The following is a 16947-nucleotide window of genomic DNA, read 5'->3' as shown; positions in this document are numbered from 1 at the left end:
TGGGCCACACCCTGCAGTACTCAAGGATTACTCTTGGAAGTGCTCAAAGGACCATATGCAGCGCTGGGGATTTGTTTTAGTTCAGTGAAACATAATTTAGACTTTTGGATCACACCCCATGATGCACAGGAGTCATTAAATGAAGTGCTGGTTATCAAACCCAAGAAAGTATGTGCTCCAGCCCTTATCTATTTTGACTTTTGAGACATACCTGGCAGTGTTTTAGGTCTAATCCTAGCTCAGTTCTGGGGCTGTTCCTGGTGACACTTTTCTCTTGGGGGTGGGGGGAACCACACAGTGCCAGTGCTGTTAATCAAATCCAAGCTTCCAACTTACAAAGAATGTGCACCTGTTCTTTGAGCTGTCTTTTTGGCCTCTAAGCCGCCCCCTTTAGTTTTTAATAACAATTTCACTCTTTTAGAAGTTACAAGAATAATTAGAATTTTCATATGCCTTTCATTCACATTCTACAAATGTAAACATTTTTCTACAATTGTTTTATTATTTCTTTCTGTAGAGGGTTTTTTTTTTAATCTTCATACTTAGGTGAGGTTTTTTTTTTTCTGTTTAAAAAAAAATACACGTGGCTGACTCCAGTTCTGTTTGAATCCTGAATACTGTAGATGAACTCCCACGTACTGCCAGGAGTGATTCTTGAGTACTCCTGAGTGTGGTCCCAAAATAAAATAAGACATTCTTATACATTTGTGGTTCTCAAAGTATGCTTCCTGGGTCAGGGCAGCTTTAGAAGAAGTTTATTTATTTATTTGTTTAATAATTTTATTTATTGAATCACTGTGAGAGCAGTTACAAAGCTTTCAGGTTTAAGTCTTGGTTATACAGTGAAACACCCATACCTTCACCAGTGCCCATTCTCCACCACCAAAAACCCCAGTATGCCCCCATCCCACACCCTCCCCCTACCTGTGGGACAGATGATTTCCACATTACTCTCTCTCTACTTTTATTACATTTAATATTTTGACACCTGACCCACCATTATTATTTGGGATTTTACCCCAACACTTGGATCTGCCAAAAAGGCAACAGTAGACAATTTGTTTTCTATTGCTGGTTAAGAATAACATATGATGTTGTGCAGCTGTAGTAGTAGCTGCACGATTTTGAAATTCCGAAATTTTAACAATTAAATCTAGAGGGATTTCTGCCAAAACCTGCGGGGTTCTGAGATTTGTTCCTGAGTCTCTGGGATCATGGCCATTAAGCAGCTTGATCAGGAGCCAGAAAGGCTGTTTGTGGGCAGCAACTCGGGTCTTGTTGGGACGGGGAGAAAAGGGCCGGCTCTACCTTCATCCCGTGAGGCCCCGCATGTCTCATCACTGCAGGCCCAAAGCTGACTGTCCAATGGCCTCTGGCGGATGGTGGCCACCGAACCGCCAAGGGGGAGTAGGTGAACGGACAGCACCCTTTCCCCCTGGGGTGGCCCAGCGACAGTAACCTACTGTGAGGTCCAGACACATTTCTGCCAAAAGCCACTGGGTTCCTAGATTTGTTTCTGAGTCTCTGGGATCATGGCCGTTAAGCAGCTTGATCAGGAGCCAGAGAGGCCATTCGTGGACGGCGACTCAGGGTCTTGTGGGGACAAGGAGGAAAGTGCTGGGTTGGTTCTGATGGTGCCCAGTACTGCATAGTCAGAGAAACACTGCATACTTAGGCCTTCACATTGAACCACCAGCCCAGTTGACCAAGAATGGCAGGAAAGGACATCTGGGCCTCCTGAACATGACTTGTGAGGCCTCCTCTCAAAAACCAAAAACAAAACAACAGGGACACTAGAAATAATCTTTTGTTTTGTTTTGGGGGCCACACCCAGCAGTCACGAATCACGAATCACGACCATCCTGTTATTCGTCGATTGCCTTGAGCAGGCCCCAGTAACATTTCCTTCATCCTAGCCCTGAGATTATATTCAAGGCTCTTTAGGAGAATGAGACCCATCATTGTTACTGGTATTTGGCATATTGGGTACGCCATGGGGAGTTTGCCAGACTCTGCCGTGTGGGCAGGCTACATTCGGTAGCCTGCCAGTTTGTCCAAAGTAGGAATGAGATAATAAGATGTCATAATAAGATGTCATAATAATAAGACATTATATTATGACACCCAGCAGTGCTCAGGGTTAATTCTTGGCTCTGTGCTCAAGGATCATTCCTGGTGGACTGAAGGAACCACATGGGGTTCACGGATTCCATTTGGGTTGGCCGCCTCAAGATAAGTACCCTAACCATTGTGTTATCACTCTAGCCTTTGGAAATTATTATTATTTTTGGAGGGCCACACCCACCTTTGCCCAAGGATCACTCCTGGCAGTGTTTAGGTGCCAGAGGCATATGGTTCCAGGGATTAAATCAGGTCTGCCACATGGAAGGCAAACATTCTACCCTATTATACTATCTCTCCAGCCCTGGGACAACAGAAATCAAAACTATGACCAAAACTGGTCATAGTCAATAATTAAGACAGGGTGGTAAAGTATGATCAGATAGCACAGTCCAGGAGACTAGTTCATTTTTCTTAATAAGGTCATTTAGCAGTTGTCAGTTATAGCAGAGAGCCTGAAATGGAACATACTCAGATATCTGGGGACAAAAGTCTCACTGTGAAGGAGGAATAGAATCCAGAGAGGTCGGAGATGGTAATCGCTGAAAAGATTGATCACCAAGTGGGAAATGCCAAAAGGGCTGGAATGATGGGAATTACCTATTCTGTTCTTTAGTGACCTTGACATTTTATGTATAACAATTTTCCTCACAGGTGAAAGTGAGGAAGGGGAACGATATAGTGACAAACTTTTTAAAAGAAGCAAAGAAAGATAAGAAGGAAGATAGGGGGTTGAGGAAGGTTTTCTTCTTTTAAGATGGGTCACATCTTTCATTTTGACTTCTGCTGGTAAATTTTTCTTGTAGAACAAACTACAGATGCCTGTCTTTAATCCCTAGAGACTGATTTAATTGATCTGAGGCACAGTTAGTTTCACGGGGATTTTTAAGGAGCTTCCCAGGTGGTTTTTACCTGCAATCAAGGTTGAGAATCACTGCTAGAGGGGTAAGAACCAATGGAGGGTTTCATTGCTGGAGCCAGGATCTGATCAGTTAAAATTGACCTGTCTCAGTGCAAAGTGGACCAGCCCTGCTAGGGTCATGGCATCTTTCCTTTTACAGCATACTTTTTTTTTTCCATTTTTGATCTTTTATTTTTATTTAAAAATTTTTTTTAGTTGAATCACTGTGAAACAGACTCTTACAAGCTGTTCATGATTAGGTTTCACTCAGTGTTCCAACACCCATCCCTCCACCAGTCCATTTCCTAGCGCCAGTGTCCCCCAGTTTCCCTCCCATCACCCCCCCTCCTTCCCTCCCTCTTTCTCTCTCTCTCTTTTGGGCATTGTGGTTTGCAATACAGATGACAGTAGCACTGTAGCACTATCCTCCCATTGTTCATGGATTTGCCCAAGCAGGCACCAGTAAGGATTTACTTGTTGAGATTTACTTGTGAGACTTGTTACTGTTTTTGGCATATCGAATACCTCACAGGTAGCTTGTCAGGCTTTGCCAGGTGGGCGAGATACTCTTGGGTAGCTTGCTGGGCTCTCCGAGAGGGGCGGAGGAATTGAGCCCGGGTGGGCCCTGAGCAAGGCAAACGCCCTACCCGCCGTGCTATCGCTCCAGCCCACAGATTATAGCAGACTTTAAAAATTTTTTGCAAACAGTGCCTATCAGGCCTACTGTGAAGAAAGGCTTACACCTGTAACTCCACTCCAAGAGACAAGAAAGGGAGAAAAAACGACCTTTGGAAAAAAAAAAAAACCGACCTTTGGTCCCTGGCGCGGGTACAACGCTCAGGGACCTAGGCTCAGGCGCCTCGCCCCGCGGGGCGGTATCCCCAGGGCGCGTGCGCAGGCCGGGGTGGCGGCGCGAGCTGCGGTCCCCGCGCAGGCTGCGCCCCGCGCTCCCGCCCTCGACCGCTTCCCCGGCTCCTCCCTCCTCGCGAGCTTCTCCCCGGCGGCCGCGCGGGCGGGAGGCAGAGATGGCAGATGAGATCGCTAAGGCTCAGGTCGCCCAGCCCGGCGGCGACACCATCTTCGGGAAGATCATCCGCAAGGAAATCCCGGCCAAAATCATTTATGAGGATGACCAGGTGGGCCCCGAGCGCGGTCCCCGCCGGGGGTCGGACGGGCTCGGGCGGCGCCGCCGAGAAGCTGCGGGCCCGCAGCCAGCGGGGCAGGACCGCGGCCGCTCCGAGGCGGCCTGGCGGCGCGTGCGGCCGCTCCGGTTACGCCTTATCAGTGCCGGGCGCGGGCCGGGCCGCCCGGCGCCCTTGGGGCCCGACCCCTGGGGTCTGAGCGCGCGGGCAGGGCACGCCGGCCCCTCGGCCTGGTCGCCGCCGCCTCTGCGGCCGCCCCGTCGACCTCGCCCGCGCCGGGAATCCAGCAATCTCGCCGTCGCTCTGCCCGGCCGCGGGAAACCCGATCGCACCCTGACTCGGGCCCAATCTCCGCGATCTCCCGCGCGCGGCGGGCCTGCCGGGGTGTTGCCCGGGACCTCCCCGCGCCTCCCCGCGGGCCTGGGATCGCGCCGCTCCCCCTCTGCGATCCGCACCCCCACCCCGCAGTGCGGGCCGCGCCGGGCCCTGGCGAGCCTCGCTCTCTCCTTTGACCCAGGAAGTCCGATCGCACTTGAGAAAACAGACGCGTACTTGTTTGTACTTGAGGGGAAGCGATTTTATGCCAAGGGGGACTCTAAGCTGGTAGATCTTGTAGATTTCATTGCAGGCGAAATTCTGTTTTAGAAAAGGTCCGAGCTGGTGTGACTTTTGAGGAATCTTGTGTAGTCACGTAAAGCTGGGCGGGAAATTGTGTGGTTTTAGAGAGGAAAGGCTTTGAAAGCTTTATGTTAAATTATTTTACGAAATATGAGTTAGACCCTCACCCCGCCCCCGCCCCCCGCGTTTTCCCCTCACCCCGTTTCTCCCCCCTCTACTCCCCGCCCAGCACCGCGGCTAGTGGCCCCAGCTTCTCAGCGCTGCTTGGGAGGTCCAAAAGGAAGAAGATATATATATATGGGAAATGAGAGGAACAGCCAGTAGGCAGTATGTGTTACGAGCAGCGTTCTTTTTGTTCTCGTTTTGGGCCACACCCGGAAATGTTCAGGGCTTCCTCCGGGCTCTAAGCTCAGGGATCACTCCTGGTGGGGCTCGGGGGACCGTATGGGATGCTGGGAATCAAACCAGAGTCTGCAGCGTGCAAGACAGACACCCTCCCGCAGTGCTGTGGCTCCAGCCCAGAACAGCATTCTCAGATTTGAAACCTTATCTAAGATTTAAATAACTCCCCAAAGGTGAGTTTTATTTAGATAACTCTGCCACCTGTTAGGGCAGCTCTGTTGTTTTAGAAATTACATACTTGCCTTTAAAATATTTTCAGGACTTTTCATAAATGTTCGTTGAAATACCGACCTTTGAGTCAGTTTTGAAATCCAGTAGTGCAGCAGCATGAAGTGGTCTAAGCGTGCATTTCTGTTTGTGCGTTGTGTATGGAGTCTGTCCAGATGGATCCTGTAGAGACAAGCTAGCAACCATTGGGTCTGGTCTGTCAAGCAGCCTCCACCTTAAGTGGAAAAAGAGACACAAAGATGAAAGTGGAAATTTTCACACAGTATAAATAATTTGTATAAATGCTTCTTTTTCTCATTGTTTCTACAAAAGAGAGTAGGCTTTAAAAAAACAAACAAATAAACGACAAACCATGGTGTATTTTCTTTGGCTTTTGGGGAGGCCACATCTGGCTGTGCTCAGGGATTACTCCTGGCAGGCTTAGGGCATCATATGTGGTATCATTGTATCACTGTCGGTTTGCTGGAGTGGGTGCCAGTAATGTCTCTATTCGTCCCTGTCGTGTGCTAGTGTAGCCTGATGGTGTATTGGGGGGTCTTTCATGGTCAGGGGAATGAGGACCGTCATTGTTACTGCTTTTGGCATATTGAGTTTGCCATGGGTAGCTTGCCGGGCTTTGCCATGCTGGCGGGATACTCTTGGTAGCTTGCCGAGAGTACCATATGTGGTAGGGGGGATCAAACCCTGGTTGGCTGTGTGCAAGGCAAATGGCCTACCCACTGTATTATCACTCTGGCCTGGAGAGGTTGATGTTTTCACAAATAGACAAGGTGGTAAGTAATAGTATTAATCACCTTTTAGACTCAGACCATTGTGATAATGATCACTGTGCGAATGGAATCAAACCCAGACTTAGGGAAGGTGAAGGAGAGAAGTGATGGATGTGCAAGGACCTGAGGAATGAGTAGCGGTGGTCTCTGATCAAAGTTGGGGTTTGGATTGGGATTGGAGGGGGGCGCAGAGAATCACTGTAGCAGGATGAAGAGCAATTGAAAAAGCCTATGCGGGGTGGGGGGCAGAAAGATGGAAGACTGCTGAGCATGGAGAGCTGCAGAAGAGACTGGAAATGTGCCTAAGTTAACAGGCATAATTACTCCTCATGCTTTGGAGCTCTGTTTTTGTTATTTTGGTTGTTTTGGAGCCACACCTGGCTGTGCTTAGAGCTTGCCTCCTGACTCTGCACTCAGATCACTCCTGGTGAGGTGGTGGGGGGGGGGGTGGTACCATATGTGGTGCTGGGGTTAGAACCCCAGTGGCGACATGTAAGTCAAGTGCCCTACCCACTGTACTATCCCTCCAGCCCCTTGGATCTCAGTTCAAACATTGCTGCCTCAGGGTGTTTGTCCCTGACTTCCTAATTCTTTTGTAACTATCAGATCTTCAGTTAATTACATGCCTTTATTTGTTTCCAGACAGCCTTCCCTGTAGACTCAATTCCATGAAAAGAACTAAGGAACCACATTTTATTGTATATATTTCATAACACCTGATGACCACTTCAGTGCCGTTCATGAGATTATGGGGAAAGAATAAGCTTATCGTGTAAGATGATATACTAAAACACTGATATTTTCCTCTATTTTTCCCTAGTGTCTTGCTTTCCACGACATTTCCCCTCAAGCACCAATACATTTTCTGGTGATACCCAAGAAACCAATAACCCAGATTTCTGCAGCTGAAGATGAAGATGAAAAGGTATGTATATGACTAACATAATTTTCTTGCTTTTTTTAAATATGGAAACTAAATTTTGGTTTTTGTTTTTGTGCCATACCCAGTATCACTTGGGGTCACTTCCAGAGATTTTGGGGGGACCATGTGGTAACAGGGATGCACTGTAACCATCTCCCTTGCGTCTCACACTGAAAATTTTTAATTTTAAAATCTTTGTAACTTATTTATTTAGTTATTGGTTTTTGGGCTATCCACTCCTGACTCTGCCTTGATAAATTACTCTTGGTAGTGATTAAGGGACTATATGGGATGTTTGGGATCGAACTTGGATTAGCTGCATTCAAGATAAGTGCCCCACCTGCTGGACTACCTCTTAAGTCCTGTTATGAACATAGGTGTGCACATATCCATTTGAATTCATGTGTTTTGGGGATAGATACCAAGAAATTGTAGCACTGAGTCATATGAACATTCTCTTTCTATTTTTGAGAGCTCCCTATTGCCTTCTGTAGAGGGTAAACAGATGGTATTCACACCGATAGAGTATGAGGATTTCTTTCTCACTAACAGACCACACTGGCTGTTTCCAAGACTTTTTGACATAAAGGAGCATGCTTTTTAAACTAAATTGTTGGGGTCCCATAGTACATAGTAGGGCACAGTGGGATTCCCTGAGCCTTGAGAGGGGCAAGCCCTAAGTATAGCTGGATGTTGCCCTAAAACCAAGCGAATTAAGTTTCAGATTATTTATTTATGTATAAATGAAAATGATAGGTATTGCAGTTTCCTTTTTTTCTTTCTTTTCTTTCCTTTTTGGGTCACACTTGGTGATGCACAGGGGTTACTCCTAGCTCTGCACTCAGGAATTACTCCTGGCGGTGCTCAGGGGACCATAAGGGATGCTGGGAATAGAAGCCAAATTGGCCACATGCAAGGCAAATGCCCGCTGTGCTATCGCTCTAGCCCAGCTATTTCTTTTGAAGAAAACCAAATCTTAGAGCTAAAAGGGGACTTTAGATCTTAAATAATTCAATAAACTAAAAATACTTAGAAGGCTGGTATATTTTCTAAATATACTTCTTTAAGCTGTAACTTTCATTATGAATAAATTGATTCTAAAGTACATATTTTATTAAAATGCCAGTATCCTTAAAGATTAAGTCGATAAAGAAAGAAAAGAAGATTGCCTGATAACAATATGCTACTGTAATCTAAGATCTCGGTATTACTTTAATAGTATTTTTTCCCCACAATTTAAACATAACTGCTAACTTAAGTACTATAAAATGATGGTGTAGTTTAAATTAGTAGTTCTTGGAATGCCAAAGAAATTTTCAGCTTTTTCCCCTCCCACTACCATTATTTGTTTCTTTTCTATTGTCTTGGAAAGTCCTATGAGACTGGTTTACAAGTATAAGATGTTTTAGAGGCTGCAAAATACAGAGATGATTTATCACAAGGGCTATATTGTATTTTGATTCTTAATAGAGAAGAGCATTCAGGAAACCAAGAGACCATTTGAAGAATAGCACTCACCCTTTATTCTCTTATAAAAGCTGGGACAGAACATTGAGCTATTGGCTTGCTCTTAACCACATGATTGCAAAGAACTTCTTCAATTTGAATGCTTTTCTAAGTTCCAGAGCTGACATTGTTTTTTTGGTAATAGTGGATGTGAGAGAGAATTTTTCTTAACCTTGACTTCTTCAGTTGGTTCAACTGGTCTGTTCAAATAAGGAAAAGAAAATTATTTTTTGCTTATTTCTCTATAAGACAAATTGTTAGTCTTTGATGAAGTTCAGTGCATTTCACTTATTTTTTTTTTTAAGGATGGCTTATGCATTTATTTTTTTTTTATTTATTGAATCACTGTGGGAAAGGTTACAAAGCTTTCAGGTTTAGGTCTCAGTCATGCAAATATCAAACACATTTCCCTTTACTAATACTTATTTTTTACCATGAAGAACCCCAATAAAACCCCACCCCCACCCCTCCCAGTCCCTGTGAGGCAGATGAATTCTAGTTAACACTCTATCTGCTTTGATTAGATTCATTGTTTCATTAAAAGATTCACCACTATTATTTAGAGTTTACCCCCCCCCCCCAAATCAGACATGTTGAAAAAGCATTGTGAAGTGATTTGCTTTCTACAGCTGGGTTCAAGAATTAAATGTTGGTTTTGGGTTTCTGCGGTTTTACTTATTGACCCTGGAAGTATTTCTACTGAAAGTCAGATAGTTAAGAAATTGGTTTCTGTGCTCTGGAGTCGTGGCCGTGCTGGAGAGCCGCTCGTGGGGGGCAACTGGCGGCCTCGGTAGGGCGTGAAGGGCGGACCGAAACGCACCCCTTCCCATGAGGTTTTAGTTGCCCCCACACCCCCGGCTCATACCTGCTGTCCACAAGGCTCCCATGCGGCCGCCATCTTTCTTTCCAGAGAGGAGAGGGCGAATGGGGCAACACCCTTTCCCCTCCGGACAGACATGATGGCCTGGATTAACGCATAGTCCTTTCACTTTTCTGCTCCAAGATGCTGGGTTCTGCATTAAGTCCTTGTGCTTCTGGGGTTGTGGCCGTGCTGGAGAGCCGCTTGTGGGGGGCAACTGGTGACCTCGGTAGGGCGTGAAGGACGGACCGGAACGCCCCCCTTCCCATGAGGTTTTAGTCGCCCCCACACCCCCGGCTCATACCTGCTGTCCACAAGGTTCCCATGCGGCCACCATCCTTCTTTCCAGAGAAGAGAGGGCGAATGGGGCAACACCCTTTCCCCTCCGGGCAGACTTGATGGCCTGGATTAACGCATAGTCCGTTCACTTTTCTGCTCCAAGTTGCTGGGTTCTGCATTAAGTCCTTGTGCTTCTGGGGTTGTGGCCGTGCTGGAGAGCCGCTTGTGGGGGGCAACTGGTGACCTCGGTAGGGCGTGAAGGACGGACTGGAACACCGCCCTTCCCATGAGGTTTTAGTCGCCCCCACACCCCCGGCTCATACCTGCTGTCCACAAGGCTCCCATGCGGCCGCCATCCTTCTTTCCAGAGAAGAGAGGGCGAATGGGGCAACACCCTTTCCCCTCCGGGCAGACATGATGGCCTGGATTAACGCATAGTCCGTTCACTTTTCTGCTCCAAGCTGCTGGGTTCTGCATTAAGTCCTTGTGCTTCTGGGGCTGTGGCCGTGCTCCAAACTTAACTCTGATTTTCAGGGAGAAAGGTTGGGTGGTTTACTTCCCATTGATCACTTTGTATATAGAGAGATGTCGCGTGGCCGCATTAGCGGCTGGCGGTTCTGAGAAAAAGTCCTAGTTCCCACATACTCGAGCTGTGCTTGTAGAGGCTTCTGGTCACCGGGGTTCCATCTGGGGGAGGCGGGATGCGGTACCTACCCCATCTGGGACTTCCCGGTGATCTCGGCTCTTTTTGGAACCTGTTTTTCTTTTTCTCCGGGAGCTGTGGATCCCGCCCTCCATGTGGCCCTTCTCTTCGGCTGTATGCTCGCATTTCACTTATTTTAAATGATAAATTTCTTTTTTTCTTTCTTGATCAAATATTTATTTATTTATTTATTTAATTTTTATTAGTGAGATACCATGAGGTACAGTTGTAGACTTACAAATTTTGTGCTTGGGTTTTAAATAATAAATTTCTAAACAGATGACTGGTTAAAGAAACTTTGGTACATCTACACAATGGAGTACTAGACAGCTGTTAGAAATGATGAAGTCATGAAATTTATATACAAGTGGTACCACATGGAACGTATCATGCTAAGTGAAATGAGTCAGAAAGAGAGGGACAGACATAGAAAGATTGCATTCATCTGGGGAATATAAAGTAAGAAAATAGGAGACTAACACCCAAGAATAGCTGAGATAAGTACCAGGAGGTTCACTCCATGGCTTGGAGGCCAGCCACGCATGCTAGGGGAAAAGGCAACTCAGATAGAGAAGGGAGTACCAAGTAAAGGGTGTTGGGAGGATCCTCCCAGGATGGGAGATACATGCTGAAAGTAGACTGTAGATCGAACATGATTGCCACTCAGTGCCTTTTTTGCAAACCACAGCACCCAAAAGGAGAGAGAGAACAAAAGGAAATGCTCTGCCACAGAGGCCGGGTGGGATGGGGGGGCTGGGGACGGTGGGAGGGATACTGGGATCATTGGTGGTGGAGAATGGGCACTGGTGGAGGGATGGGTATTTGATCATTGTATAACTGAAACCCAAGCACAAAAATTTGTAAATCTACTGCTGTACCTCATGGTGTTTCACTAATAAAAATCTGAATAAAAAGAGAGAGAGAGACAGAGAGAGAGGGAGAGAAAGAGAGAGAGAGAGAGAGAGAGAGAGAACAAAAGGAAATGCTCTGCCACAAAGGCGGGGTGGGATGGGGGCGGTGAGGGTGGTGGGAAGGATACTAGGATCATTGGAGAATGGGCACTGGTGGAGGGATGGGTACTTGATCATTGTATAACTGAAACCCAAGCACAACAATTTGTAAGTCTACAACTGTACTTCATGGTGTTTCACTAATAAAAATTAAAAAAAAAAATCTAGAAACAAAAACCCCAAAACAGTAAATTTCTCTGTTGTTCATAGGAGACCAAAAATGAGTAAGACACTGCTATAAATAGACACATACAATGGAATATTACAGAACCATAAAAGGGAAATCTTGCCATTTGTAACAAATATGGATGGATCTTGGTGGCACAGTGCCAAGTGAAATACATCAGAGGAAGACAAATATGACTTCATTTACATGTGGAATCTAAAAATACCAAGCTCATCTCCAGTTTCTGTCATTAATGATTTACTATTTTCAGTGGACAGTATTTAAGCTCTTTCAATTAAATGCATTCATAGGTATTTTAAATTTTACTCTTTCTGATAAGTTGTAAATGACCTTGTTTCCTTAAATTTCCCTTACAATTATTGTTAGTTTGTAGAAATAAAGAATTTTTTTAAACATGAATTTATATGCTACAACTTTATTGAATTGGTTTATTAGTTCTAATACTTTGGAGTCTTTAGGGTTTTCGACATGTCATCTGGCATGTCATCTGCATGTTAATGACAGTTTATGTTTGGTAAACTTGGTCTTTAATTAATATTCTAAGTTGGCAGTGTTGTATTTAATGTCATTGTTACAAATTGCCTGTTCTTAAGAAACTGTTTTTTTTTTCTTTCTTTCTCTAGCTTCTTGGACATTTGATGATTGTTGGCAAGAAATGTGCTGCTGAGCAGGGTCTAAAGAAGGGTTACCGGATGGTGGTGAATAACGGTTCAGATGGAGGACAGACTGTCTATCATATTCATCTTCATGTTCTCGGAGGTCGGCAGATGAATTGGCCTCCTGGTTAAGCACATTTTAGAAATAGTTTACCTTCTCTGGCAATACAAGCTAGCAAGTTCCAATGTTTCAATTATTAGTATGCTTAGTTTTGCCTGTCGTGGAATAAGAAAATGATGTTAAAAATTCACATGTAATAAAAACCATTGCTGAATGGCTTGTGTTCTCTCTAAATCTTTAAAAAATATGTACTTATTGGAGTGTCTGAATGTGGCATTTGTGATTTGGGACATTCGTTTTTCACACCCACCAAGAACCCAATACTTGAACATTGGTAAAATAGTGTGAATGAGCTTTGAAGACAAATAAATTTGTTTATAAGTTTTCATAAGTTAAGGTTTCATAGATTATGGTTTAGCTTTGAAAATATACTAGTCCAGGAGTTTTTTTAATCCATTTCTCTCGTTTTCTAAGATCAAAAGTGTGGGTGGGGGTGTATGGTGCCGCCAGCAGGTCAATCTGTACCTGTGAGACGAGTGCATCAGCAAACTGATGGCGTGGTGCCTTCAGACTTCCAGATACACCAAAATTGCTGCTGTGCCTCTAGCCAGACCCTAAAAACTTGGGGCAAAGTTTACCAAGAAAGTAAACGGCCAAAAGTTAGGTACGTGGGAAACACACCCACAAACCAACTCAGGCTCAGCTATATAATTGGAGGCATGGCCTCTCTGATTCCTGATTGAATTGCTTAATGGCCATGATCCCAGAGACTCAGAAATGAATCTCGAAACCCAGCTGCTTTTGGCAGAAATGCATCCGGTCTCTGCAGTAGGTTACCAGTGCTGGGCCAACCCAGGTGGGAATAGGTTTCGTCCCTTGGCCTGTTGCCCCTGGTGGCCTGGTGACACCATCCTCCAGAGGCCACTGGACAGTCAGGTTTGGGCCCGCAGTGACGAGACACGCAGGGCCTCATGGGATGGGGGTGGAGCCAGTCCTGTCCTCCCTGTCTCAACGAGACCCCAAGTCATCGCCCACAAATGGCCTCTCTGGCTCCTGATCAAGCTGCTTAATGGCCATGATCCCAGAGACTCAGAAACAAATCTCGAAACACAGTGGCTTTTGGCAGAAAGGCATCCGGACCCTGCAGTAAGTTATTGTCGCCAAGCCACCCCAGGGGGGAAAGGGTGTTGTCCCTCCGCCTGCTTCCCCTTGGTGGCTCGGTGGCCATCATCTTCCAGAGGTCATTGGACAATCAGACTTGGACCTGCAGTGACGAGACATGTTGGGCCTCACGGGATGGGGGTGGAGCCAGTCCTGACCTCCCCACCCCAATGAGATCCCAAGTCATTGCCCACAGCCTCTCTGGCTCCTGATCAAGCTGCTTAACAGCCATGATCCCAGAGACTCAGAAACAAATCTCGAAACCCAGTGGCTTTTGGCAGAAACGCGTCTGGACCACGCAGTAGGTTACTGTCGCCGGGCCACTCCAGGGGGGAAAGGGTGATGTCTCTCTGCCTGCTTCCCCCTGGTGGCTTGGTGGCCGTTATCCTCCAGAGGCCATTGGACAGTCAGGTTTGGGCCCACAGTGATGAGACACGCGGGGCCTCATTGGATGGGGGTGGAGCCTGTCCTGTCCTCCCTACCCCAACAAGACCCCAAGTCATCGCCCATGAATGGCCTTTCTGGCTCCTGATCAAGCTGCTTAACGGCCATGATCCCAGAGACTCAGGAGCAAATCTCGGAACCCAGCAGGTTTTGGCAGAAATCCCTCCAGATTTAATTGTTAAAATTTCAGAATTTCAAAATCCCGTGGCCACTACTGCGGCCACGCGACATCATGTGTTATTCATAACCAGCAATAGAAAACAAATTGTCTACTGTTGACTTTTCAGCAGATCTGAGTGTTGGGGTAAAATCTCAAGTAATAACGGTGGGTCTGGTGTCAAAATATTGAATGTGATCAAAGTAGAGAGAGAGAGAGTAATATGGAAATCATCTGCCCCACAGGTAGGGGGAGGGTATAGGAGGAGGGTACACTGGGGTTGTTGGGGGTGGAGAATGGGCACTGGTGAAGGTACGGGTGTTTCATTGTATGACCGAGACTTAGACCCGAAAGCTTTGTAACTGCTCTCACAGTGATTCAATAAATAAAATTATAAAAAAATGAAAAAAAAAAAACTGTGGGTGGGTACATAATATGTTGAGATACAATTTTTTTAGTCTACAAACCTTTTTTCCCCTAGCCCACATGTCTCACCTGGACTGTTGGGGTTATTTGGAGGAGGTGAAATAGGCTTGTTACAAACTCTGTGATGACCATTTGAAACCATACATTAGTATTTTTCTTGTTATCTGAAATACATGGATATTTATTATGAAGACTTTAAAAAGATTTTACTTACAGTTCACCTCCCAAATTGAACACTTTTGAGTGTGTATGTGCATCCCACAGATGCTTTTTGTTTTGGGGCCACACCTGGCAGTGCTCAGGGCTCATTCCTGACTCTGTGCTTAGGAATCACTCCTGTGGTGCTCAGAGGACCAAAAGCGGTGCTGGGAATTGAACTGGGTGGGACATACACCTTGATCCCCATCTTAACTCTTTCATCCCTGTGCTTAAGTTTTTTAAATTAAATAAATTTTTATAGAGACCATTTTAGTAGGGTTTGATATTTATGTATTTGTTTTGGGGAACCACACTGGCAATGCTCAGGGCTTACTCCTGCTCTGTGTTCAGAGATCACTCCTGGTATGCTCTTGGGACAATACGGGTTGCTGGGAATTGAACCCTGGTTGATGACATGAAAGGTAACCAATCCTACCTACTATACTGTCACTCTGGCCCTATGGTTTGATATATATAATTGAAATTTGGTATAGTAAAATAAATTTTGTGTTACTCCATAGCTGCCACACCAGTGGTGCTATTGCTGGGGCCACTCCAGTGCTCAGTCTTGAACTCATGGTCTCATATGAGGACTCTACCACCTAAGCTGATCTCCAGACCTAATAATGTTTTTAAAGTAGTCTATTTGCAGTTGGGGGATTTCGGTTACTTGTCCTTTATGTCTTACAAATAAATTTCCCCCAGTGTAATTTGTCTCTTTTACCTTATTTCTGGTGTTTTAAGTATTTGCATAGAAAAGTTTTTCTTTTATTTCCCCTCCCCCCACATAGATAAGCTTTTCATATTTCAAAATGTCTCATTCATGCCTGGAGCTATAAAACAGCCAGTAGAGTGTTTGCTTTGTTATGTGGCCAACCCAGATTTGATTCTCTGCACCATGCCTGGTCCCGAGCCCACCAGGAGTGATCCCTGAGTACAGAGCCAGGAGTAAGCCCTGAGCATTGCCTTGGTTTGGTCCACAAAGAAAACCAGAAATTTTGTTTCAGGGATTGGAGATATAGTAGAGGATGCTTGCCATTCACATAGTTGACCTTGGTTTGACCTTGTATATGGTCCCAAGAGCTGCTAGATTAATTCCTGAATGCAGAGGCGCGAGTAACCCCTGAGCATTGCTAGGTATGACCCCAAAATTAAAAAATTAGGATATAATCATCCCAAAATAATTTGAATTTTTTAAATTTTTGTTTAAAGGGTAAAACATAATTTATACTTAAAAAAGATATTTTATGCAAACACTGTAAGAAAGCTACCTTGGCTATATCTGTATTAGATGAAATGCACTTTAATTCAAAGAATATTACCAAAGATAGAGATAGACATTTCATAACAGTTAAAGGGCCAATTCACCAAGAGAATAGCAATCCAAATATTTATGTACCTAACAAGATCTCAAAATGCAGGAAACAAAACTAATAACTGAAAAGAAAAATTCTTTATTTGATAATTCAATCATCACAATTTTTCTCCACCTTGACTGATTTAAAATATTTTTGTTGTTTTGGGGACTTGTGCCATAGAAAAGGATATAGTGTGAGAAGCATTTGATACTTTATTATTATTTTTTTATTTTTTTAATTTAGATTTTTATTAGTGAAATACCATGAGGTACAGTAGTAGATTTACAAATTTTTGTGCTTGGGTTTCAGTTATACAATGATCGAATACCCATCCCTCCACCAGTGCCCACTCTCCACCACCACTGATACCAGTATTCCTCCCCCCCCCCCCCCCCCCGCCTCCTCCATCTCACCCTGCCTCTGTGGCAGGGCATTCCCCCTTGTTCTCTCCTTTTGGGTGCTGTGGTTTGCAAAAGAGGCATTGAGTGCAATCATGTTCGGTCTAGAGTGTACTCTCAGCATGCATCTCCCATCCTGGGAGGATCCTCCCAACACCCTTTTTTGGTGCTCCCTTCTCTATCTGAGCTGCCTTTTTCCCCAGCATGTGCGGCTGCCCTCCAAGCCATGGAGTAAACCTCCTGGTACTTAAAACCTGGTACTCTGCCATTCTTGGGTGATAGTCTCCTGTTTTGTTACTTTATGTTCCCCAGATGGATGCAAGGATTGAGTACTTTAAAAATTAAATCTTTTCCACTAATTTTTAAAAAAACAATGCTAATAAATCAGAAGACAACTCTTAAGTTGTCTTGCTGTTTTTTTTTTTTTCTGACCTTTTTGC

At 45.0% G+C, this 16947-nt stretch overlaps 1 protein-coding gene across 1 annotated transcript; it reads left to right on the top strand.

The window, feature by feature from the left end:
• Nucleotides 1-3913: 3913 nt before the first annotated feature.
• Nucleotides 3914-12579, top strand: HINT1 (histidine triad nucleotide binding protein 1). The gene is made up of 3 exons (XM_056124604.1): nt 3914-4158; nt 7003-7107; nt 12272-12579. The coding sequence occupies exons 1-3, from the start codon at nt 4048-4050 to the stop codon at nt 12434-12436; spliced, it is 381 nt and encodes a 126-aa protein (XP_055980579.1). The 5' UTR covers nt 3914-4047; the 3' UTR covers nt 12437-12579.
• Nucleotides 12580-16947: the final 4368 nt, after the last annotated feature.

The sequence above is a fragment of the Sorex fumeus genome, unplaced genomic scaffold (genome assembly GCF_029834395.1).
Source record: "Sorex fumeus unplaced genomic scaffold, SorFum_2.1 ptg000051l, whole genome shotgun sequence".
Taxonomy (NCBI): domain Eukaryota; kingdom Metazoa; phylum Chordata; class Mammalia; order Eulipotyphla; family Soricidae; genus Sorex; species Sorex fumeus.
This window is presented reverse-complemented; position numbering and strand designations above follow the sequence as displayed.

Bases quoted from the DNA above. Each gene is read 5' to 3' on its own strand.
- HINT1 (XM_056124604.1), top strand. From the start codon at position 4,048: ATGGCAGATGAGATCGCTAAGGCTCAGGTCGCCCAGCCCGGCGGCGAC. The intron at 4,159-7,002 runs GTGGGCCCCGAG...ATTTTTCCCTAG, and splicing joins TCATTTATGAGGATGACCAG to TGTCTTGCTTTCCACGACAT. The intron at 7,108-12,271 runs GTATGTATATGA...TTCTTTCTCTAG, and splicing joins CTGAAGATGAAGATGAAAAG to CTTCTTGGACATTTGATGAT.